The sequence below is a fragment of the Panthera leo genome, chromosome E1 (genome assembly GCF_018350215.1).
Source record: "Panthera leo isolate Ple1 chromosome E1, P.leo_Ple1_pat1.1, whole genome shotgun sequence".
NCBI lineage: Eukaryota > Metazoa > Chordata > Mammalia > Carnivora > Felidae > Panthera > Panthera leo.
Window position 1 is genome coordinate 36828628 of NC_056692.1, and position 25770 is coordinate 36854397.

Consider the following 25770-nt stretch of genomic DNA (forward strand, 5'->3'; position numbering starts at 1 on the left):
ACTGTAGTGCATAAAGCACTTAGAACCAAGCCCTGGCATACTGTGAGTACTCAGTAAAGGCTGGCTACTAGTAATTTGGTGGTGTGTAAGTAAGAAGTGTTACCTCCTTGAAAAATTGAGGAATGGCTAGTTCCCCACCCCCGCCAACCAAACCTGAGACAGTCCAGTTGGACATTTTCAGCTATACGTACGAAGCAGGTGAAATTGAAAATCCTGAGCAGATGGCGTGTGGACTGCACCTTCTGCTCAGGCCCGTTTTTACTGCAAGGACAGGTGCTGGGTGGAGGGACGGCCAGCGGGAACGTTGGGCTGTGCTAACACTGCATACCCATCCGAAGTCAAATGACTTGGGCTCCTAACATTCGTCTCATTATAACAGGTAAATGTGCTTTGTGGAAGATACTTAGCATTGGTGGTTCTGCCCCTCCTTCCCCTTTGGGCTGGGGCCTACAGAAGCCTCCTTGTCTCTATGGGAAGACCATGGAAGTGAGGTCTCCCTCCCAGAATATAATTTCAGTGAGCTTCCTAGTAGAGAGAAAAGTGCTTATCACACATACCAAGTCAATACAAAAATGTTTTTTCCTAATCAGAATAATGTATGGGTCATCAAATTAAATGTGCGACATCACATTGATCATGGGATAATTAGCATTTGCTACGTGGCTGGCACCGTCCTTCCCATGAGGGAAAACCAGAGCACTCGAGGTTTTCGGCCAAGACCACAAAAATGTTAGTCCTGGGTAATATGGTTTCAAGGTTGGTATCCAGTGGGATTTCTGAACATCCGTGTTGAGCATATGGGGGCCCTTGATTTTTAAGATCTCATTTGCAGTAGATTAAACTGTAGGGACCCGCCACAAAGAAATGCTTTTAAAGCGATGTGTGGGAGACAGGAGGCTTTTCTGAGCCGTCTCTCACCCTTCCCTGCAATTATTTTACAGGCTAGCACAGGCCCAGTTTTGTGATTCAATATTCCATAAAAGGACAACTTTTATCAGGTTTCACTTTGTCTGGGGCCTCAAAGCTGGGATCCAGCAAGACGCCAGAGACCACTGTACAGCTTTAACTGGGGCCTTACAGCAGCTGCAGTGACAACAGAATCTGGCTCTGTTCTCCAGAGAGCTTTCAGGAGAGCAAACGGGAAGAGAGACACAGAGTTCTCCCTAGGAATTTCTGTGTGCATTCCGATGCTGCCCACACTGCCCGGGAGGGTTATTACAGAACCAGAAACCAGATTGCTTTATAATAAAGCATATAACTGGTGTTTTTTTTTTTAATTTAAGTCAAATGAAAACAAGCATTCTGTGAAATTCTTTTTCCCCCTGTACTGTTGTCCAGACCCACAGGAAGAGGGAATGGTGATAGTGGGTCTAAGGAAAGAGAAAAGGAAAGGAAAGGAAAGGAAAGGAAAGGAAAGGAAAGGAAAGGAAAGGAAAGGAAAGGAAAGGAAAAGGAAAAGGAAAAGAAAAGAAACAGACACCAAAAACACAAAGTTTAGGGGTGTCTGGGTGGCTCAGTTGGTTGAACATCTGGCTCTTGATTTTGGCTCAGGTCATGATCTCATAGTTTGTGGGATTGAGCCCTGCATCAGGCTCTGCACTTTCAGTGCAGAGCCTGCCTGGAATTCTCTCTCTCTCTCTATTTCTCTCTCTCTCTCTCTCTCTGTCTCTCTCTCCCCCTCCCTCTCTGTCTCTGCCTCTCCCCTGCTTACACACTCTTTTTCTCAAAATAAATTAATAAACATTTAAAAAAAGAAAACCAGGGTACCTGGGTGGCTCAGTATGTTAAGCATCCAACTTCAGCTCAGGTCATGATCTCACGGTTCATGAGTTCAAGCCCCACATTGGGCCCTGTGCTGACAGCTCAGAGCCTGGAGCCTGCTTCAGATTCTGTGACTCCCTCTCTCTCTGTCCCTCCCCCCGCCCCCGTCAAAGAAATAAATAAATAAAAATTAAAACAATTGTTTTAATAAATAAATAAACCACAAAGTTTATGAAGAAGAGATTTTTCAATTTCAAAGAAAAGCAACACTCCATCAAAGCATCAATGCCATCATCAGGCCTAAGCTTCCTGGCCGGGTTCTCTCTCACTCCTATGTACACTGGGCCCTAGCCACAAGGGCTCTTTGACCAGCACCAAAACCAGAACATGACCATGATCATGACCATGACCAGCACCAGAATCATGCTGACTTTTTGGTTTGGTTTTGTTTTTCACCTGGAATATCCTCCCTGAGTTCACCCTATGAAGCCCCCCTACGCATTCTGCTTAAAACATGTCTCCTTAGCGACACCCCCCCCCCCCCCCAGATACTCAACAGGAATTGAGCGCCGTCTTAGCCTTTACCACGGTGATTTATATTCAGGTCTTTCTCCTCCAATTAGTAGGTGCTCAATTATTATTGGTGGAATTAAATTCAGCGCATTCCACTTGCTGCTGTTAGCGCAAATTGGATTTAATATCTTGTACATCAAGACCCATACCACAGAGATAGGATGCAAATATTTTCAAGTAACAGTTTAGATTACCAACTATACAACAGAGGATTAAGTGTGTTATTAGCATCTTGCTCATTTTTTCCGCATTGTCTGAAGAGGTGCTATAACACCCACAGATTTATAGCATATCTGTGCATGCCATGGAGTGGTTTCTATTTCCACTTTCCTGCACGTTCTCTTTATACCCTGAGTCTATCTGCATTTCTCTTGCGTCTGTCACCAGAGCACCTTGACATCTGGTTGCACATTGATACACTTGGCATTTTTTAAGCTTCTGTCACCTTGCTTTGTTTGGGGGAAGTGGTTTCCCTCTTTCTGATCCAGTCATTTTTTTAATGTTATTCTCAGTTAAGCCGGTGTCACAGCAGCGCTTCAGAAAGGAGCCAGGTGTCATGGGAAGCCAGCCCCTCTCTGCACCTCCATGGTGGAGTCAGTGTCCTGTTCTTTTCAGCCTCTCATTAGTGTCCCTGACACTGTGCCAAGACTGTTGATTGAAATCAACTCTCTGGATACTGATGCTCATTTGTGATGCCCCATGGTTCTCTTACATGTTCACACAACTAACAGAATCTTCCTCAACTGTTTTCCCAGTTGAAATGAGATATTTGGGAATCAAGTAGAGCATTTAACGTAATAAGTGGACAGTAATCTTCGGAGGTTAATTGTTTAAAACCTATGTAAGGTTGGGGTCCCATATGCCCTGTTAGGAGCAAGGACCATTATAATCTATTACTGTTTAAAGTTGAGCTAGCACATAAATTTTAATTCTCTCTTAAATGAAGATGTATTCCAGTAGATGTAATACTAGAATGCCTACTAATATTCTCATAAAGAAGTTCAACAAGCTCTTTAGCCTAAAGAAAATTTTTTTTCAAAATAATCTCTTTAAAATGATAGGTTCATTTTACAGATGGAAAAAAAAATGAGAAATCTAGCTGTTTAACCCACCCTCTTTCGTGAGCAAAAAGACATTTCTTTCTGTTGCCATGAAATCAGTTTTCTCAGCGTTGGCATTTGAGGGATGCCAGTTTGATTTTGTTGAAGGACCAGAGGTAAAGTGTATGCCTCTCTGTTTGTATTGTGCTGTCCCCCGCCCCCGCCCCCCTGCAGCTGGGAAGGTGCTGAGAGGTTCTGCCTTTCACAACCAGCTATAGAGAGAGCATTTGCCTCCACTATGTTGATGATACCTCTATACTCACACTTTCAAAGGCACAGCACCCAGCCTCTCACATCGGTAGCTAGCCTTCTTGACTTGAGCCCACTCTCAGCCACCCGGGAAGGTCAACGTTAGATAGAACAGATGTGGGGATTAGAGCTTCCCCATCCCCATCCATCACTGAAGAGCTTAGTAATGGTGGCGAATGATATACAAGATCTATGGCCAGCGTTCTGCTTTCTTTCTAGGTGACTCCACAGGCGCAATGGAAATCAGAGTATCTGGTCTGGAATTGAACTGCGTAGAACAGATTTTTATTTTTCCCATTTTTGTATCATGACTAGATTAAGTGCTGTTGCCTGAAAGGGTAAAGGAATCAAGTTTAGTTTTCATTTTTATCATTGCAAATACATTTACATTCTCCTATTTTACAAATGCAAAGAGCAGGCAAGCCACTTTCAATAATTTATTTTAAAATCAATGCTAATGAGGTTATGTCTCGTCAGTGGCCGAGTTTTACAATAAAGTCTGATTTATTTAGAAAAGATCTTTGGTGTAGCTTCCCATCTAATGGTGGTGGGAAGGAGGTGGAGTCACAGGCACGGTGACCCTCCAACTTCGGATCCAATTTGTAATTCACAGTGGAGATCTGACCCAATTTACATTGATTAGAATTGGGAGGAAGAGACATCTGTGCACAGACAGCAGAGGTAGAATAAACCCTCCCCGCAAAAGTGCCTAAGCACAGCAAATTATTGGTCTTTGTGATTGAGTTGTTTGGTTATCAGCAGAAGAGATGCTCCCTGTCCAAATCATTGGGTATCTCAAGAACGGACGCCGCACCAACTCTTCTTCTAGCGTTTTCAATCCTGTGAAATTGGTCCCATGTCAAAAAGGAAAAGCATCACAGCAGAGGAAGGAAGGAAGTGGGCAAGTGATAGGAAGACAATGTGCAAAGAATGATGTTTAACGTGATTTATTTCAGCATGGTCTATTTCCGATATTTGATTTCACTCCTCCATTATCTCACATCTTTATCCCTCCTGGGGAGATGGGGGAGGGACAGGGAGCACTACAGGTGGGAAGTAGGAAATTCTCTGCTGTGAAGCCATATGTGAAGGTAAGAAGAGCTGAGTTCTTTCCCCACGGATCTTTCCCCACGGAATCTTTTAAGGCAAATATAGGTTATGTGTATGGTATTTTTTTTAATTTTTTTAATGTTTTTATTTATTTTTGAGACAGAGAGAGACAGAGCATGAGCAGGGGAGGAGCAGAGAGAGAGGGAGACACAGAATCCGAAGCAGGCTCCAGGCTCTGAGCTGTCAGCACAGAGCCCGACGCGGGGCTCGAACTCACAGACTGTGAGATCATGACCTGAGCCGAAGTCGGACGCTTAACCGACTGAGCCACACAGGCGACCCTGGTACTTTTTTTAATCTTGGTGACATATGACTCATTTCTCCAGAATACCAATCCCTTAATTTTTATTTTTGCATGGAAACCATATCACCCATCTTGTATGCGAAATCAGTTACTTCTTTAATGTTCTATAGTGCTCTCATATACTTTTGTGCTGTTTCTTCTTACTCATGAGCTTAGAATTTACTTCCCCCACTCTGACATACCAGAATTCAAATTGCTCTGTAAAACTTATATTTAAAACAAAAGGGGGGCGCCTGGATGGCTCAGTCGGTTGAGCGTCCGACTTCAGCTCAGGTCACGATCTCACGGTCCGTGAGTTCGAGCCCCGCGTCGGGCTCTGGGCTGATGGCTCAGAGCCTGGAGCCTGCTTCCGATTCTGTGTCTCCCTCTCTCTGTGACCCTCCCCCGTTCATGCTCTGTCTCTCTCTGTCTCAAAAATAAATAAACGTTAAAAAAAATAAATAAATAAATAATAAATAAAACAAAAGGAACTGTCCCCAAGCCATCTCCTCCAAAGTTTCATTTAGTGGCAAAACTGTGGGGAAACCAGTCAGATAAGTGCCCCAACTCCCAGGGAGAGAAAGTATATGTGGACAAAAAAACCAAAGTCTTCAGCCCTCAAAATGTTGCTTATTATGCCCCATTCATTGTGTGCGTGTGTGTGTGTGTCCATGTGTGTATGTGTGTGTGGTGGGGGGGGGGGGGCGGGGGGTAGAGAGAGAGAGAGAGTGTGTATGTGTGTGTATGTGTGAGGGAGTTGAGGTGATGAAAAGGAGAAGAGCAACTGTATTTTTGCTCATTTTACTCCACGTATAAAATGGCTTAATATGATTCTGATGCTCATGCCTTCTTTCTAAAGGCCCAATTCCCATGTTATCAGGTAGTATGAGATGAAACAGGTTAATGAGGGCAAGAAACAAGCCAATCATGTGGTGACATTGACCATATAAACACTTGATCAGAGTTAGACAATAGCACTGACTTAGAACCCATTGTGTACCTGCAACAATTAATTAAAAGACCATTCCAACTGCCCTCAGGAGCTTACACTCTAATGAACAAGGCAGGCTAAATAACAACAGTAAAAAGATAACTACAAGCCCCAAGTACTAGGAACATAAAATTACTTACATGACCAGGTTCTGCTACAGCTGAACAAAACTTGATACATTAAGGACTAATTAATCATGGAGGGTTTAAACACATGCTTAGCTACACACACACACACACACACACACACACACACACACACATACACACACACACACACTGTAAGTCTGGATGCTTACACTTACAAAGAGACAAGACATTTAGAAGAGAATTCTAGAAGGAGAGGAGAAAGAGCTTGAGGGAAAGGATTAAGATTTCAATGACAGAGATATTTAGTGCCTGAATAATCCAGTGGATTGGAAGCGCCACAGGACGGGGACCCCGCCAGTCTTACCCACTGCAGCAATCTCCAGTTCCTACCGAAGCACTTTGCATATAGTGAGCACTTAAAAATGTTTATGAATAAATAAATGAGGAGGGAAGGAGAAGGGCCAATTTTAAGATGGGAGATAACTATTAAAAAAAAAAGAGGGGCGCCTGGGTGGCTCAGTCAATTAGGCGTCCGACTTCGGCTCAGGTCATGATCTCACAGTCTGTGAGTTCGAGCCCCGCATCGGGCTCTGTGCTGACAGCTCAGAGCCTGGAGCCTGCTTCGGGTTCTGTGTCTCCCTCTCTCTCTGCCCTTCCCCGATTTGTGTTCTGTCTCTCTCTGTCTCTCAAAAATAAATAAAAATGTGGAAAAAAAACAATTTAATAAAAGACCAATTAGTGCCTTGAAAAGAGCACGTTGAGCTCTGAAAAAGAAGACCCCTGTTGGCATAAATAGTATAAGACTTGACCACTAATTGCTAATGCTGCTGGTGTTTATCCCCTCAGATGAAGAGCACGATCTGGAAGAGGATGAGAATGGGACTCCACATAAAGGAGGTATGAGAGCTTCGCAGATATATAGGCACTGGGTAGGATGCTTGGGCTTCACTAATTAAGAGGGTGCTGGTGTGTCGGCCTCAGAAGCCCCAAATAAGATGACTGGATAGGGAAATATCTCAACCTTGAAAGCAGCCACCCATTCACCTTAATTAATGTTCCCAGAACAGCTAAGATTTATCCAACAGAGGGTAGGAAACCAAAGCAGATATTTATTTTTTCCTATCAGTATTTCCTAAATCAGTACAGTGAAAATAGAATTGCCTCATCTCTAAGAGATCAGAGGATTGAGAATGGAAAGAATGGAAATGTCTCCTCTCTGAGAGGCCCGGAGATTGCGAGTTCAGAGGGGAATGGAAATGTGTCAGATCTGGAAAGTGAACATGGGGTGAAGGATAGAATTGCTTGGTGATGCTGACTTCTGATGGCCTGCTTTGATTCCAGGCACATTTGGAAATGAATATGTAACAGGTTTGTTGAATACAAAATCACATCTTATTCATCCCAGACTGTTAACCATGCTTTAGGCTGTTAGTGAGCCCATCTTTTCTTAAGGTCAGATGCCCCTCTAAAGCCTCCTTAAGTGGACCAAGGACCTATTCCGTCCTTGTCAGTAAAGGAATGTAATCACAAAGGCCACCTCAAGGACATTCATCCCATCAGCAGAGCCTAAATTGTGGCTGATTTGGATACTAGCTGATTTTTTTTTTCTTAGAGATTCTATGAAAGTCTTAAGCCTAGGAGTTCTTTCCATCTTTCCCTCCCTGGTCCCTCTCCATTTCCCTGGCCCTTCCTTTTCCCATTCTCCTCTCTCTTCCTTTCTTGTGCCTTTTGTTCTCTTCATTACCCGCTCAGCAAGTCCCCTTTCTCCTAAGGTTCATGTTCTATGGGAAGTGAATACGTAACAGGCTTAGTGAAGGACCTAACTTCATTTAAGTGCCCAACTTCTCCCAGGGAGAGAAAAGACAGTGAAGAGACGGCATCAGAAGTCATGTGCCAAAGCAGGAGAGAAAGAAAGAACTGGGGCAAGGGTGGTACGGGATTAGTGTGGCTCTGTAAGCGCTTCATAATAATTAACACGTATAATGAAGTCCGTTCTGAAACCCATTTTCTACTGTTTCCTACTTGCTGTGCAGAATTCCAACAGAAAATCTGTTTTCTGACCAATCTATGTTCCATGCCTTTTCTCAATCAACTCCCATCATCAGTGCAGGAAAAACAGCTAATGTAGACAGGCCGGGGTGGAAAACTGTAAGCTTCCTGTGCCCAACTTTATATTAATCTCCATTCAGGAAGCAGCAGTCTCTAGCAAAAGTCTAAAATTCAGTTTCAGGGGGCACCTGGGTGGCTCAGTAGGTTGCGTGTCCAACTCTTGATTTCAGCTCAGGTCATGATCTCACGGTTCCTGAGATTGAGCCCTGCATCAGGCTCTGTGCTGATAGCATGGAGCCTACTTGGGATTCTCTCTCTCTCCCTCTCTCTTTGCCCTCCCCTGCTCACACACACACACTCTCTCTCTCTCTTTCAAAAATAAATAAACATTTGAAATTCAGTTTCAGACTCCTCCCTCATCCCATTTCCTCTTTCCACCTTTCTTTCTGAGGCTCTGTCTTGGGTGGGGGGATGGTGAGAGAAGGTTTATTTCTTAGCTGTTCCAATGGCTCTAATTCAAGTAGGTTTAAAAAAGAAAAAAAAAAAAAAAAAAACCTTTTGTTCCTCATGCTTCCTGCCTCCAAAATAGGTGTTGTTAAAGTGTAGTGAGCTCTAAATATGCTTTCATGGTTTATGTTTATACTTCCCACCAGTTATAATGATTGGTGACTTAGTGATTAAAAAACAGAGGAGGACTTTTTGCTCTCTCTGCAGAATCTGAGGCAGGAATTTTTATTATTTGTGTTTACTTATTTATTTATTGAATTTATACAGTGCCTTTTCTCCAAAGGAGCTATAGAAATGGCGACAAATACGGAGCATCCAAATGGCATCTCTTAGCTTTATAACAATAAAACGTAGAGGTCCAAGGGAAGGGTGGGCAGCCCCCTGAAGGCATATTCTAGGGAATATGAAGGGAATTCTAGGACAGTGTGCACTCTTACGTAATAGACAAGCTACACAGGTTTGCTTCACTTAGTTTTTCTCAGGTGTCACATGTCTTTGGGGGGCGGGGGGGAATGGGATGACTTTTCTCCTAAAAGATACCATGACTAGCAGGATGACCTGTAAAATCCACATACTTTTCTCCAGAACTCTTCCAGAGATCCTATTCCCAGAAACGCTGTGCTTTCCCATAATGGAATTGCTAACATTTTTAAAGCCCAACTAGATCTTATCAGAAGAGGAGGAAAAAAGGAATTCAGTTTATCCTCATTGGGTGTTAATGACCCTGTAAGATGTAATTTCTTTTATTTTATTCTGTTACCTAGAAAATCTATCACAGCCTTGTCGTATTGATTGTTCAATCTATAAAGAGCTCAGTTTACAGCATGACTGTTAGTAACAGGGTTATTTTAATGAGTGACTCTTCAGCACCTCAGATTCTCACTAAATTGCAACCCATCAGCCTAACAGTCTAACACTAAGTGTCTTCCGTGATGAGAGTTTATCTCCCTTCCCTATCATGAGAAGGCAGTGTGCAGGTAACCAAAAATAAAACTCATCCTGTGCTGCTTATATGAAAACTACCGGCCATTGGCTTGGGTATCCCATGCCAAATAAAAAGCCAAGCTGGAGGCACAGCTCATTCTTAAGTACATCAAATATCTGACCAAGAAAGATCTCGAAACAGTTGTTTTCACTCTAAAATCATGAGCAAAGTCAGCCAAAAAAAGGAGCCCCTATGTAGTAATTTCCGCAGGGCAGAAAAGCGGTCACTCATGACCTTCCATTTCTGAGACACTTTTTCCATTTTAGCATCTACTAATGGCGTGATCACATGAAAGAAACTGAGGGAAGCCACAGAGGTGTTTGCAGCTCTTACTTTTTGAAGCTTGTTTCCCAAGGCCAAATGTGAGTTGATCACCAGCCAGCTACAGTTTTGGCCCAATAAAAGGAGCGTAGGAGATGAAACTCAGGATCTGTGGATGTTCTCCACTTCAAGATCCTACTTACAACATTAAGGACCAGAGTGACTTCAAAACTCAAGGTTAAATGGCCATGAAAACAAGCAAATGGCAATGTTCAGTTGCTCTTCCTGTTCTGGGATCATCGTCAGTGGAACTTGGCAGATTTTTTTATACCTTTCCTTCTGAAATGGTTAATACGGTGTCAGACTGAGTCTGCTTTGGTGGGCTGAATGAACATGGTGGGCTTATCCGGCCTGGCTTAGAATATTCAAGTCTCTTCCAATGGGTCACTGCCTTAGCCTTCGATGCCCATTTCTCACCTACCCACGGTCTAGCAAGGACGGGCTCTATCCATCTTCTCATTCTGTCTCTTGTTTCCATAATTTGCTGAGTATTTGCACCCACTGCCAGGCCTCAGTAGCACAGTCCTTTGGCTCATCAAGCGAATGTAAACAACATGCTGACCTGCCTTTAGCCTCTTTTCCTTGTTCACAGTTTGAATTCTGTAGCTACCCAGTGTCTCCCAAACAAAAGCCCAAGGTGACATTTGAACTCTGGAAGGAACACAGTCAAGTTCTGCCCTTCCTAAGGAGGAAGAGAGGCAGAAAGGTATCCTGGTCCTTTTACCTTAGAACTCTCCACGTCATAGAGGTTTATTTTCAAATTCTGAGTCTGTCAACAGCAGTACCAACCTGGCTTCAGTTACAGGAGAAAAATGACTATTACTGGTTATAAAGAACTTGGTGTGGAATGACAAATGCTTTGCAACAAACACCTAGAGAAGAGAGAAAAACACAATATGTTTGTAAACTTAGACCGTCACTATTCTTCCTATGACATTTTGTTTGCTGGGAGCTTAGCTTCTCTTAGGTGGGGTAAAGAAAATAAGATGCTGCCCCCCCCTTTTTTTCTCTAGAAAAAGTCCTTCTCAGCTCTGCTAGCAATTTAAATGCAGTGATCATACCCATTAGCTTCTCTATCATTGTAATTGTTGTTAATTGTTATAACTGTTTTAGTTATTAGTGGTGTCATTATTGCTCTAGGTCCTCTGTCTGTTTTATGCTGAATATATTAGTGCTTTGCTTTTGAATTACCAGGCTTTATTTAGTGCAGAGTTACGTTTTTTTGGAGAGACGTTGAGAAATGCTGGCATTAAGCTTTATTCTTTTGTTTTTCATTCCAAATGGACAGACTGGAAAAAAAAAATAATTAGATGGAATAATGTCCCCAAAATGAGCATGAGGATGCTTTGAATTAATTAAATGGTCAGAATGCTGCACCATTTCTGATCTCAGACTGCTGCTAGAGTAATGTAACCCTCAAGGAGCCTCGGTCCAGCCCACAGAGGAAATCCTCCCTCTCAGGCTCCCAATTCCTCACTGATCTCAAGACATCAAAGCCTCCTCATGCATTCCCTCGTTTATAGAATGACCTGAGCAAGTTTAGGGAGAAGCTGGACTGGCCCTGCAAACTTCCAGGCCTCCCAGGCCTTCCTGAGGCAAAGCAGCAGGAATGAAGCCCTCCTCCGCCTTACCTCTACCCACTCTTGGTCAGGTTTTTATAACACAACCAAAGCTTCTGGGAAGCCTTCCATGAGGTTAGCTTCCCTATTATACACAGCACCCTCAGCTTCGCCTTGGAAGGCCTATCACAATCATAAATAAGTAAATATCTGTGCGACTCTTTGTGTCCCGGTGCCTCCCCACCTGGACGGCAGCCTAAGAGCAGGGACTCTGTGTGTGGCCAGTGCGGAATTCCCAGCATCGAGCACCGTCCCCGGCACTTTGTAAGTGCACTGTATGTGTCTGTTGAATGCCAAGGAAGGAATGTAGTGAGGTCGTGTGCACACATTCACATAAAGGTGAGTCACACATACGTCAAACGGGATGTCTGCACGCACACGGCCCAGTCTCGTCCAGCTAAGGCATTCCTCCTCACTGATTTCCCAGTACCAGAATACCTCTGTTTGGGGAGCAACTCCCCATATCTAGCTCTTCATTCTGCTTATTTTTCAAAGCTCTGCTTTTATGGTGCTAGTTCTGCCGATTCTGATTCTTGGGCTGGGTAAACTATCTGCTGGATCCCTGAGCTCTATCTTCTTTTAGCCTTTAGCTTCTGAAGAAACAGGGGCATTTTCTATATTTGTTCTTGGAAGGCTTTTGTTTTCCTCCTAGCTTCTTGCTTTCCATGTGCTTTTAGAATAGATCTTTTTCCAGGTATTCTTCCCTGGTGTCTTATGTGTCCAATATCGATGTTTACATATATACCCAAAAAGTACTCATAATGTTAAGAGTTATCCCATATCCAGGCACATGGGGAACAGTACCCCACAGTGACCATCTGCTAGGCCAGAAAAAGCCAAGACAACTTTGTTAGCCTTCTTACCATTCAGAAATGTCAAGTTGCGTTTTAAAAATCTATTTTTATAGGGGCAGCTGGGTGGCTCAGTCGGTTAAGCATCCAACTTTGGCTCAGGTCATGAACTCACGGTTTGTGGGTTCTAGCCCCAAGTAGGGCTCTGTGCTGATAGCTCAGAGCCTGGAGCCTGCTTCCGATTCTGTGTCTCCTTCTCTCTGCCCCTCCCTCACTCGCACTCTGGCTCTCTCTGTCTCTCAAAAATGAATAAAGTTTAAAAAAAATTGGGGTCGGGGACAGTGCCTGGGTGGCTCAGTCGGTTTAATCGTCTGACTTCAGCTCACGTCATGATCTCGCAGTCTGTGAGTTCAAGCCCCGCATTGGGCTCTGTGCTGACAGCTCAGAGCCTGGAACCTGCTTCAGATTCTGTGTCTCCCTCTCTGTTCCTCCCCCGCTTGCACTCTGTCTCTCTCTCTCTCTCAAAAATAAAGATTAAAAAAATTTTTTAATAAAAATAAAAACCTTTTCTTATAAAATCATTTTCTCTGTAATATATAAATGCATGAAGAATATTGATGTCAATATACTTTTCATTTATAATTCTGTCCAAATCTTCAGGTGATTAATCAACTCCATTATGACTAAAAAATACATTAATATATCCTCTGAGAAAACTATTTTCATTCTTCAGGAACTGATATTTCTCTATTATTCCATGCCCTGGTATCCCCCAAAACACATGCCTTGTCTTTCCAATAGTTAGCATTTTTCTCGCAGTGTATTTTTCTTCCAAACACGTTCTTAACTCTGTGGTTTCCAGTGTAGCTGTGCCCTCTGTCGTCTACTGCATATATAAACAATCATCTTTGTAAAGGGAAACATGCCTGATTTCTATATGGTTAACATTTTTACTTCTGTTTGCAATATCCGAGCCTTAATTACATAGCTCTGTCCCTCCTCGAGTTTTGCGCACTTTAAGGTTCCTACTAAAGTTCTTAGACATACAGGGATTTGGTTCTCCTGTGCCTTTGTTGTTTGAACTGCTGGTAAGCGAGGAATGAGCGTTTTAAGAAGCAAACATAGCCAGGGCCTCCGCCCACCCGCACCGCCCACCTGCTTTCCTCCACCTGTCCTCATCCTCAGGGACCAGCACTATCCTTCCTCCCGGGAGGGTCAAAACAAATGAAGGGAAAGGTAGAAACTGGTGCTAATAGGGTGCCCGAAAGTCACTTGGGCTTTCATCAGAAGCCAGGACTCCCGACTGCCATCAATAAGAATCTCATTTTTGGTGGGTGTCTTGCTGACAGCACTCACGCATAGCATCCTAAGGAACGGTAGCGCGGCCACATCATCCCTGGTCTGGTGGGCATTAGCTCTCCTGCCATTCAAATCCCCAGATCCTCTCCCACTTTGTGCTCTAGTGTTTAACCTTTCCGGGTAGAAGAAGATCAATACAGATTCTTCATTGCTAAGAATCAATGGCTGTCCTGTGGCATCACTGCCATCTAGTCTTGCTGAGAAGCCCAGTAAATCTCCCCAGCTGCTTCAAAAGCTTGGTGTGTCGTCTTCAGTTGCTTTCATTTTTAATGCAGATCACTTTGGTTTCTGTCCCCCTGGGGGTTTGCAAATAAATCTTGGCAGACATGTTCAGGGTCTACAAATGAGATGCTGGAAAAGGGCCAGCCCACCCAGAATTTAGTTGTAATGGATGAGACACCCCCTTGGTTCCACTTAAAGCCTGGGCTCTTCGTAACCGTATTTATTGGGGATTACCTCATATAGTACCTGGGTGGGAAGTGCCCAGGATGAAGTTTCCCGTGTAACAGAAGAGACCCACATGGGAGACTGTGATACAGATGCATGTGGGCTGACTCAGCCTCTCAGTAAACGGGCAAAAGTCGGAGATTTATCCCATTCCTTGAAATGCACATTGAAGAGAAGCACTGGATAGTTTAGAGGCCCTGGATCAAAAAAATATCTGGCAGGAAATCTCTGCACTGCTTATTTACAAACCAAGCAAAAACTTACCTGCCTGATTTTCTTTTATTAATAAATGAATGTATTTGTCATATTGTTGAATAGCATCTGACTAAGGGTGATCTGTAAATATTTAATGTTACTTAATGATCTCCTTTTCCCACAGTCCTTTGCTCATGCTGAGTGTTTGGCTGTATCTCATCCCAACCCCTCTGAATCTTAGGTTTCCTAGGGGCAATATCAGAACTCTGGTTTCCATTTGCAGCAAAAATGTGGACTCTATGGAAAAAGACAGAGTCCTTTTAACTTTGATTTCTCCTCTCTTTGATCAGTGGACTATACCAATTATTACCAGGGCCTATGGGATTGCCATGGTGACCAGCCAGATGAACTATCCTTCCAACGGGGTGACCTCATCTACATTCTGAGCAAGGTAAGGACATAGAGTGTGGGGCTTGGATCAAAAGTCGATTTTTTCATTCTTGATGATGTAGTCACCATAACTACAGAATCATTCCATGTCATACATTTCTCTCGTGTGTATTATATGTCTCCCTCACTCATAAATTCCCACTGATTTATAATTGTTAGGGAAAAGCTTAATTGAAAATTCAGGTTCAGGAACTAATTTTCAAATTTAAAAATGCAATAAAGTAGACATAACACTAAAACTATGCCAATCAAATGTATTCTTTTTAGGGTCTTATGGTGCTTAAAAGGTCATCATTATGTACATAATTTATTACTGTATTAATACTCTTGAAAACATTCTGGCTCCGTAAACCACATTTTTATGTCATTTACAGATAAAGAAGACTGCGGTATACTAATGATGAGTTCAGAGCTAGTTGGCTCAACTGGTGTGAGCAAGTGTTGATAAGGTCAAGATAGTGAATCCAACCCCACAAGGGCCAGCTAACTTTATTCTCTTCCTCAGTCATAAAGTTAACTAACCCCTAGCCCCAACTAACCCTCTCACAGATAGTGTTGTTGATCATAAAAGAATTAGGAAAAAGTAAAAGGATAGATTATCGCAGATCCATCACTAATGTGAAGAAGATTCAGAACTCACAGGCTACTGTTTGAGGGATCAGTAGCATCATCTTTATAAAGAAAGATTATACATATTCTATATACGTGAGCTAAGGAAATAGGTTCTGTCCCTGAAATAACTTCCTAAAAAGTTCTTTATGAGGTCAATCAAACACATTTTTGGAATAGACACACCTTGCTCTTTAATTAGTATGTGGATTCCGTAAAGGCAAATTGAAAACCCATTGTATTTTTAACTCATCGTTTGCCACTTATCTTTATTCTATCAATGGCCAAGGGTTTGTCTCAATTTGAAATATACCATAAGGGCCTTAGGAAACAGACTGGGCTGACTTAACGTACCTTTGAGTGTTTCCAACCGGTCCCCTTAGAACGAGGACCAAATTCAGACCCCAACCTTTTGCAGAAGAGTAGGGAGCCTGCAAGCCCTGCTGACTGAGATCACAATCTTCTAGTGATTTCTTCCAGAGCCCTAATTCAGTGCTATCCTGGTGCCATTCTGGTGCAGCTCCAATACACCAAGAATAAATTGGAAGCAAAGACGGGAGTGGACATTGGCCTGATTGGTATTTCAAATGCCCGAAAGCAAGGTTTGCCTTGTAATAGAATTTGTGTACATTACCACGCTGGCATTACAGGGGTAATCGAGTTATCCACTCAGGTGTGACCAGGCCTCTGTTTGCCCAGAGCCTGCAGGTGAACAAATTAACTGTTTACATTGTCTGAGGTGCCTGCAGCAGGAGGAGGGGGGAGAACAGAGCCAGACTGTCTGCTGGCCTTCTCTCTCGGTCATGATTATTTTGTTTGTTTTGCATGTCTTTTTTGCCTTTGTTAATGGCTTCTCACTGGGGGTCCCTCTCCTCCATTTAGAAGGGGCTGTGGGGTGACTTTCCCTGCAGTACAGAGCTGTCTGCAGTTACCACGGCTGTTGTATTTTTAAGAGATACCAAAGAACATGGAGAGCCTCCCCTACCTTTTTTTTTAACCAATCCCCCTCCCCCTCCTCCCTCACGGAAAGCTAATATATCAAAGTTTGATTCAGGGAGAATACGTTGCTGTTCTGGTTCTGTCTGGTTTCTTTCTCCATCTTTTGGAGGGTTGTAAGTCTATTTTCATCCCTTACCATTGTTGTAGCGCATTTCTCCCCGCAAAAGCCACACCAGCTGCCTCCCTTCTCCATGTTGTTAATCCCCGCATGTCAGAGGAGGAAATGAGAAGCTAGAAACTCAACTGGAGTTTCCCTCATAAAGCTTCATTCCACTTAACGTTGGCTTGGGGAACATTTCGGATTGGATTTACCTTTATTATATCACCTAACTCAATAACAGTCCTTGGACAGGAAGGAACCTTAAAAGGCCACCCGATCCATTCCCTTGCCTCTAAGAAGCACAAATGAAACAATTCAGACAGATAGGAAAGGAGATCCCTCTACCATTAGCTGTTTGTCTATTCAGACCTTCAATAACTCTTAACCTCCGCAATTTTCTTTTCTCATATGAATCCTAAATTCATTCCACTTTAACCCCAACCGGCTTGATTTGTTGGAATCAGTTATCCTCTGCAACCTGCCTCTCACACCTGGAGGAAAAGAACTGACTCAAGTCGAGGTTAGTCCAGAAAAATGGTATCCAGAAATCTACGTGTTACTTTTCTCTCTGACCGAAAAACCTTTGTTAAGGGAAGAAAGGCCTGCTGGTTTAGGAACCTGGAGAAGTCTATTTCCCCCAAGAAACATAAGACAAGACACAACTGGGGCAGCTCAGCTTGCCTCGACCAGTTTCCTCACCTGTAAAATGAGGCAGTTGTGTTGGGTGACCTCTAAGTTTCCTTCCACCTCAAGCATTCCTGTTGTAAACATGATGAGACAGATCCCGCAAAACTGCTAAAGAAATCCCACACAAAAATGCATTTAGCTTTAATTATGTATTCAGATTAAACGAATTTAAAAATTTCAATTATAAGCTCTTTTGTTTTGGGCCCTCATAAATGCCTCTGGCTTTCCCCTCTCTCTTTGCATGATAAAACAAATATGTTGGGGCACCTGGGTGGCTCAGTCAGTTAAGCATCCAACTCCTGGTCTCGGCTCAGGTCATGCTCTCACAGTTCCTGAGTTTGAGCCCTGCGTGGGGCTCTGAGCCGGCAGCGCGGAGCCGGCTTGGGATCCTCTCTCTCCCTCCCTCTCTGCACCTCCCCTGCTTGCTCTCTCTCTCTCTCTCTCTCTCTCAAAATAAATAAATAAACTTAAAAAAAAGATATATTAAAAAAAGAAAAGAAACACTTTTTCTTGGTATTTCTTGGTGAGAGCAGGCTAAGAACAGGCAGTAGACCCTGGATGAGGAAGTGGGGTGGGGTGGGGTGGGGGCTTTATTCCTGGGCATCTGCTATTGTTAGTAGTTGCCCAAACATGACCCAACCTTGAATCCTAGAACACTAGGGCCAGGAGAGACTGTTAGGGTCTTTAAGCAAGAATGATCCCAGAAAGAGAGCTATTTGTCCTTTTTAAAATAAAATTTCCAGAGACGATGACTGGCTGGGTAAGAAAGATACCAAATACCCATCACCTGTCCTATTCTTAAGGAAGCTGGTCAGTAACAGATGAGTTACTTACGTGACCCTGAGCAAAGTCACTCAATCCTGCTTATCTTCAGCTTTCTCATCTGTAAAAATGGGAATAACTTCCGTTCATAGGGGTTCTGATGCTTTCCCTACAGAGTGTGTGTCAAGAAGTACCTGGCATCTAGGAAAAGGCAACTGTTATTACATTCATCTCTTTTCCGCTAACAATAAAGTAAACTGCTGGGGTCAATACGGGGTACATACTAGGCGTGCAGTAAATTATTGGTGAAGTGAGGGAGGAAAACCAGGTAGACTGTCCCACCGAGAACTCTTCATAGAGACACTCAAAAGCACAAAGGCTTCTTACTTGGAAGTAGAAAGCCATCTGGTGCAGAGGCCTACACGGAAACCCACGTAGCCTTTCCTGGTCTGAGAGATTGTGTCACTGACAAAATTGATGGACTGTTCAGACTTCTCGTTGGATGAGAGGCCAGAGCCACATATCCAAGCTCTGAAACAGTAACTAACGGGGCGCAGGCAGCAGCAGCCCTGCTGACCTCCCCTAACACAGCCATCCATTCCTAGGCCCCATGCAGTTTCGTGCCCACTTAATCCACCGAGTTCCAATTTGGGTCTTAAAATACATTGAAAGGAGATTTTAATAACGAAGCCGATCTGTGCGTCCAGCGGATGTTCTCTGGGCCCGGATATATCCCGAACAGCTTTTTCTGGTCCAAGAACTGAGCTTCGTTTCCACCCGCTGCAGGGACGCAGCTCAGGCCACAGCGGGGTGTTTAGCGCTCTTCAGTGGCTCCAGATTGTGGCGCTTGTGCAGGTCTCCTCATACGTAACCGATGGCTCCGGAGAGCCTGCCTCTCGTAAATTACTTCCCACGATGCCTGCGACCACCGCAGAATTCAAGTTTGAATAGAGCAGGAAAAAGGTGTTTGAAAGGCCTGTTCACTCAGCTGCATTTTAATTTCCTTTTCAATCTTGTCCCAATTAATTTCACAGAATTAATCTCACAGAAGCAAACTCGGCAGCATTGAGGCTGCGGTTTTAGTGTGGCGGTCGCTCTGCCTGAACATGAAATAGGAGCTAATATAAAAATCCATCTGCTGTGTTTGAAATACACGCCGGCTGCTGCTCAGTCCTGTCTGACATTCCAAACATCAACAGCGGGGAAAAGTGATTTGGGGGTTAGTGGCCATCAGTACTTGGCAGGGGTTCAACAACAGGTGTACTCCAAAAATCCATTCAGCCTGGGCACCAGGCATGACAGGGCAGGTGCTGAATCACCCTCCGTGCAGTAACGCTGTGCCCTGGCTTAGTTCCTTTTATCTGCAGACCCTAAGACCCTTCTGTGAACCAGCACTGCTATGGGCATTTATTTTAAGTGGAAGAAAGGGAGGTACAAAGCCCCTACTTGGATAAGATGAGTCACAAGTCCCAACTTTCAGAGAAGTGACTCTCTTACTGGCTCCTAGGTCTCTCACTAGGGAAACCTTTTTCTTAAGGACTAAAGGTGCTTGTTCTGCTGTGCGGGAGAACTTCAGTAAACGCCCATTTAAAGATTAACCCACCTGGGGACTCCTGGCTGGCTCAGTCAGTGGAGCGAAGGACTCTTGATCTCAGGGTTGCGAGTTTGAGCCCCACGTTGGGTGTGGAGATTACTTAAAAATAAAATCTAAAAAAAAAAAAAAAAAAAAAAAAATTAAGCCTCCTATGCTCCAGCAGATAAGGGCAAATTAAAGAGAGAAAAAGAATCTCTTTCTCAATTGACTAGAAAGGAGACAAGGTCCCTAAATGAGATCCTCTATTTAAGGTAAACTGAGTCAGTAGGCTACATCTCTGGGGCTTATGTGCTGTGCCTCAGTTCTTGGCCTTAGACCCCTCAAAGATTTGCCCAACTACTTAGCCCCATGGCGATCGGCCTTGGAGCAACCAGCTGGCTACCATGGAAGGTTTATATTTATACGGTGGCTTAGCTGGGGTGGGAAGATGTTCTCATGGACCAAACACACCACACTTTTGTTGTGTTCTCTGCCAGTGCTGTTAACATGGAAACAGAGAGCCTTACAGGCAAAGTGAAGTTTACCATCACACTCGTGATGCTGTCAAAAGGCTTTGGGCCTTATGAGGATGAGGATAGACCGACTTTGTCGCCCTGAGTGACATTTAGCATCTAGTGAGGGATTGAAGCTACTTAAAATTAGGCTGGATCCTAGCTCCAAACCCAGCTGCTTGTAATCTGGATGCAGCGGGTCTGTTCCTGGCACACCTGGACTGTGTTATGTCTGTTATAATAGGGTTTTTAAAGCCCCGTGTTCTCCACCCACTCCCTCAAAGGACTACTTAAAGAGAGTAGACCTTTTCCCCTCCCTTGACCCCCTCTCCTCCAGAAGAGATTTGTATGTTGTAAAAATTATCTGAATGCAGCCGTACTTGCTCTTCTAAGTGTGCTTAGTTGAATGTGACAACAAGCCTCATAAAAACAGAGAAGTTAATTCCTTCAATTGCTTTAAATGAAGGGTTGGGTTTCTTTTTTTTTTTTTTTTTTTTTTTTTTTGGTTTTTAAATTTCAGGGCTCTGAGGGAAAGGAGGTGTTTGGTGACATCTAGTGTCCATTTAGGACTTCCTCAGGCACCATTACCCTCAGCCTGGCTGAGTGGGGGGATGGGCGGGTTATTTGGGAGGTAATGCAGGGGTAGTAAGTGGGGAGAATATAGGCCTGGGGCACAGGCTGCCCAAACAGTGTGATGAAACTGATCAATGCCTGTCAAAGAGCAATTATTCACCTCTGACCCAACCAAAGGGGGCGAGTGAGGGGGATACCATCGGAAAATATCTTTTCTTATTTATGATGATACGAAAGAGAAGCAGAACCTGTCCCCACCACCCCATTTCATGTTAACAAGCAGGTCCACACTGTGCTGTGATGACGAAGATGATGATGATGGTGGTGTTTTCTCTCATTAATAACCCCAATGGGAGTCTATAGAGTCAGGAGGATGGGAATGGGATTTGGGGTCAGCTGGAAGGCAACGGTCATACACCGGTCAGATTCAGTAGAGGCCATTCCTTTCCCCCAGACAGGAACCAATCGTCTAGAACAAACCCTGGCAGCCTCATTCCTTCCAGGTAATTTTTATAAATGAGGGGACACCCATTCCAAGAGAGGACAAAAGGGAGAGGATGCCTCTGTGTGTGTGTGTGTGTGTGTGTGTGCGCATATGCATGCATATAAACCTGCTAACAAGAGCCCCAATTGCATATCAACCCTATCCTCCAAACTCTGGCCATTTATTGTAAAACCCGTTTTTTTAAAGAGAGTAAGATTGGCATTTTCCACTTTACTCTCCTTACTCTAAAACTGTTGTCCTGGACAGGAGCCTTCACTTTCTACACACACACACACACACACACACACACACACACACACCTTTCAGTCAGGTGGAAAGTCCCAAATCAGATAATTAACTATGAGGCCCAGACAGAAATGTTTACCTAGAACCATATAAGCCATGGCAGGGTTAGGTTAATGCTCAGAGTCGCCCGATGCTTTACCAGCTCCAGTGCAAAAAAATTCCAGCCATTTATTTTGCAGTGAATTTATAACAAATGCTGTTAAAGGCTTCGTCTTTTGACAGAGGTAATAATAAATTCACTGTTAAAGACGGTAGTTTAATTCCTTATACCTCCAATACTGCACAGAATAAACCATATTCATCACTGAGTAATTTTTTACCACATAAATCTTTAAAACTAACCGGTGAAGGCTGTTGAGACTGAAATATTGTGAATTTATTAGATATGCCCATGTAGTATTGGATTCAGAGGTTTCCATTCGAATATATTATGGGGAAAATTTGTGTCTTTAACTGTGACATTCTCTCCATTTCCCACTGCCAGTATTATAACAAGCAGCTCCTCCAGAGTCAACTGCACGTTTATTAGACAGAGATTTAGTAATAAACTCCTCACTAATCTGCCAAAGAGGCTGGATGACATTTCGGTGAGATGCTCTATTTCAAAGGAGTCACAAAAGCTTTGTTTCTGTGTAATTATTTTCTCAAAAGGAGCTCAGCCTCCCCAAACCTCTGCCTGCCAGCATTTCTTGGTAGTGTATGGATCCAGCTCTCCCACCCAACTAGCAAAATATTAAAAGCCAATTATAACCTCATTGCAAACATACAGGGCAGTAACTTCCAAGCAGTTTATAGGATTAGTTAGCGGGGGAGGGGGCTTGGGGCAATTGGTGAGAACAGAGAAAAGCTGGAATTAGCAGACACTGCCAGACGTATGGTATTTAAGGGCTAATAAAAAGATTATATTGATCCTCAAACGAGAAATAATAGACAATGGTTTCAGAAAACTTGCTATTTAAAAACTTTCTTCTTGACATATGACACATTAAAGATACAATTAAATCCTCAGATTTGAGCAAAAATCCTTTTACTCTACCATATTAATTTTGAGTGAAAATTCTGTGCCTGTTAGATGAGAATACTCTGAACCTTTCTCATGATTTTGCTAGTGAAGTGACATTTAAACTAACCAATCGATTATATCAAATTGTAATGCCCTCTCCAGTTTCATTAAGGAAACATTAATATTGCCAGAATGAAAAATTTTTTTTTTCATTTAGATGCAGAAATATACATTTTTTTTTAGCAAAAATCTTTGGCAGTTTCTCTGTTCCCACTATTCCCACTAATATTCTGTATTTGGGAAGAGTTCCAGATCCTAAAACTTCCAAGGAACATTGTGAACTTTAAGATTCTTTTTTAATAAAATCAAATCAAATAGGTTTTTAACTGTTAAACAAAGGAGAAAAATCTCCTGGCAGTGCAAGACTGCAGCCCATCAGAATAATTGTTAAAAGACAGAACCCGGCTAGAAAGATAAGCATAATACCAGCAATTAATATTCAGCATTTCACATTATAGTCAAGAGGATGTGTTTTTCTTTGTGATGTGGCTCATAAGCTATGAGTGTTGGGAGCCAGACTCTGAGCTCTGTCTTCTTTCTGTGCATGAGGATTAAGGAGGGGGGAAAAAAAAACCCCAGCAACAACCATCCTGCTCCATCTGTAAATGAACAAACATCTTGATTTTATAGCTATTTGCTTTGTAAAACTGAGGAATGAAACAAAAATTACTGGATGCCTAAGTAACACTTTAATTCCGAATTCATTTACGCTGTAGCTATGTAGTTGTCACAAACCATAATGCAGTATTTAATTAAAATAACAGAAGTGCATCTAGATATGTCCTGGGGTAGCTATCACCAAATTATAGTCTATGCCATCCGTATTTTATTTATGAAATGGCAGATTCTAAGGTGCAACTAGGCTGATACAACAGCATAAACGTTTTTAAACCTGCATTTTTATAAAGGCTCTTTTTTTTTTTTCCTGCTGTGTCTTTAAATATTTTCCTCCTATCGTTCTGGGGTTTTTTAGTGGGATTGTTTTGATGTCGATAAAGATCTCGCTTTCTAACTCTTGCGTTTCAACTATTGACCTCCTGAGTCTCTGGCTGTGAGAGCCCCCCGTCTGTTGTCATGGAAAGGCTTGAGTTTTCACTGGAGCCGCAGCAAGCATGGGACATCTTAGCAGAACTTGGACGTGGATTCCAAGAGGGTAGGAAAAAAGCAACCCCCTTTTCAGACTCGGTATGCTTGTTCCCATACAATCTTCCTTGCACCTTTTTTCCCACCTATAAATACCCATTATAGTTTACACGCTTGCTTGCTCTACTTTGTGAATGTTCACATGCAGACATACTGCTCCTTTTCATAAACGCATAGCATCTATCTTACACGCACCCACCATCTATCTCCTCGTTCACATTGGCTGTCCCATCCACCTCCTTGTCTGTAGAATTATGTTCAGCAAGGTCCCGATTTATAGGAAATAAATAACGAAAATGGAACGGACTGGGAAAGATAATCGAAACATTCAAATTGTTATTTTTCACTGTACTTTCCACAAACAGAGCATCCGTAAACACCTAGCAAAGGTGCTGGCCGATTCCTAAAACACAGTGCCTTATGGAACATTCTGAGCCGGGCAAGGTCTCTGCGTTGTATCTTTCCTGTTCTCTCTCTCTCTTGCTTTTTGGTGCTTCAAGACCTCACCATTTTTAAAGGGCAAATGATGCCGTGCTGTTATTTTCATTCTTTCTGCTGCTTATTTATCCTCCGTCTAATGACAAGTTTTTGTCATCATTTATCCTCTATAAGACAATACTAAGAATTTTAAAACAGAAATAATCGTTGCAATCACCTTTTTAAAGAAAATAGCCCTTGCAATTGCTGTGTAAAGATATTCCAATAATGGTATCCTCGGATCACAGCCTGATCCTACAGCAAAGGTCTTTTGGAGAGAGTGTTTCTTATACACACTTGTAATTATTTTAGCCCCTTTCACAGGTCACATAGAAAGTTAATTTCAATCGCTGCTAATTTCCGTCCAACAAGAGTGCGGTACTTTCAACCACCCAAAATAATTGGATTCAAAACAAATTTAGGAAATTGAGTGTGTTAGAAAGCAAATAAAAATATCCTTTTGGTAAGGAGGAGGGTGAAAGTAGTAAAAATGGCCTTTTTTTTTCCCCTCCCTTCTTTCCCCTTCACAACTTTGCCATTAAAGTTGCACCTACAGCTAGAAGTTTGTCCGTGAAAAATGGTCATTTTGTTTCTCTGCTCAAAGAATGTTATTAAAATGCTAATTTAAAAGAAAAAGGAGTTAAATATCTAGCGATGGTGCATTCTAATTGCAACCATAATGAGCTCTCTAAATGTGCGTGCCCCTGACACACACAGAGCATAAACAGCAGTAAACAGATCATTAGTACCCGCGTTCATTTATTCTGGCGACCTTACCATGACCCCACCGAGGGTAGGGTGAAAAGCAGGTGGATCTGGCTGTGACACCCCCTAGAGGGATCCAGGAAATGAAGCTATAAGCGGTTGTCATGGAAACGCCTATGTGTGCAGATGATGTAACACACCGACAGGCTGTAGGGCTCCGCAACTGGGACGTTGCCTTTCCCTCGCCGGAACAATCTTGAGGATTAAATTATTCATTTCTTTAATTCACAAAGCAAAAGGAATCCTAATTTTCTTGGTGATGTGCAACTCTCTTTCATTTGTCTAAGGTCTGGAACATGGTGACTTATCATCCCCTCTTTCTCCGAAACCTACCCCAGCTTCCTACACCCTCGCCCCAAGTCACTGAATCTGGCAGAATCAAGTGGGGAAAAGGCAGAAATCTGATGCTCAACATCTGTACCTTAAGAGAGAAAACCTAAGGTTTTAAGCTGAAATTAATAACACAGACAGCGTCCCTTTCTGGTGAGGGCATTTAGTCGACCAGGGACCGAGAGCATACCTATCCTGAACAAGATGGCTTTGTGTGGAGCAGGGCAGAGTTAAGCATAAAGCAGAGAAGGCACCAGCCCCAAATGAGCACATCACCCTCGCAAGGTGCGAGAAAAAGAGATAAGAGAAAACAAGCATCTGCTCGCCCCCCTTCCAAGTCCAATTGAGGGAATCGAGATTAATAAAAATAATTCTTTGGAGAATGATTCCACTCTATCCTACCCTGTTTTGTACCAAACAACCTCAATAACCTTACGGCAATCGTAGAATAACGTTTCTTCTTCTTTTTCTTTTTCTTTTTTTTTTTTTTTAAGGAAGCAGAAAAGAC

The 25770-nt window shown here is 42.9% G+C and overlaps 1 protein-coding gene and 1 long non-coding RNA gene across 2 annotated transcripts in view; one reads left to right on the top strand and one right to left on the bottom strand.

The window, feature by feature from the left end:
- The window catches only part of SKAP1 (src kinase associated phosphoprotein 1), a 278148-nt gene that overhangs the window by 240100 nt on the left and 12278 nt on the right, over window positions 1–25770 (top strand). The window contains exons 10-11 of the mRNA XM_042914773.1: window positions 7003–7053; window positions 14780–14880. Of these exons, the coding sequence (XP_042770707.1) occupies window positions 7003–7053; window positions 14780–14880 (152 nt within the window). The remainder of the gene's footprint in view (window positions 1–7002; window positions 7054–14779; window positions 14881–25770) is intronic.
- On the bottom strand, window positions 10909–19706 carry LOC122206039. The gene is made up of 3 exons (XR_006196349.1): window positions 18109–19706; window positions 17287–17382; window positions 10909–11307 (listed from the first exon to the last, which is right to left on the bottom strand). It is a non-coding gene; the product is annotated as an uncharacterized LOC122206039 (long non-coding RNA).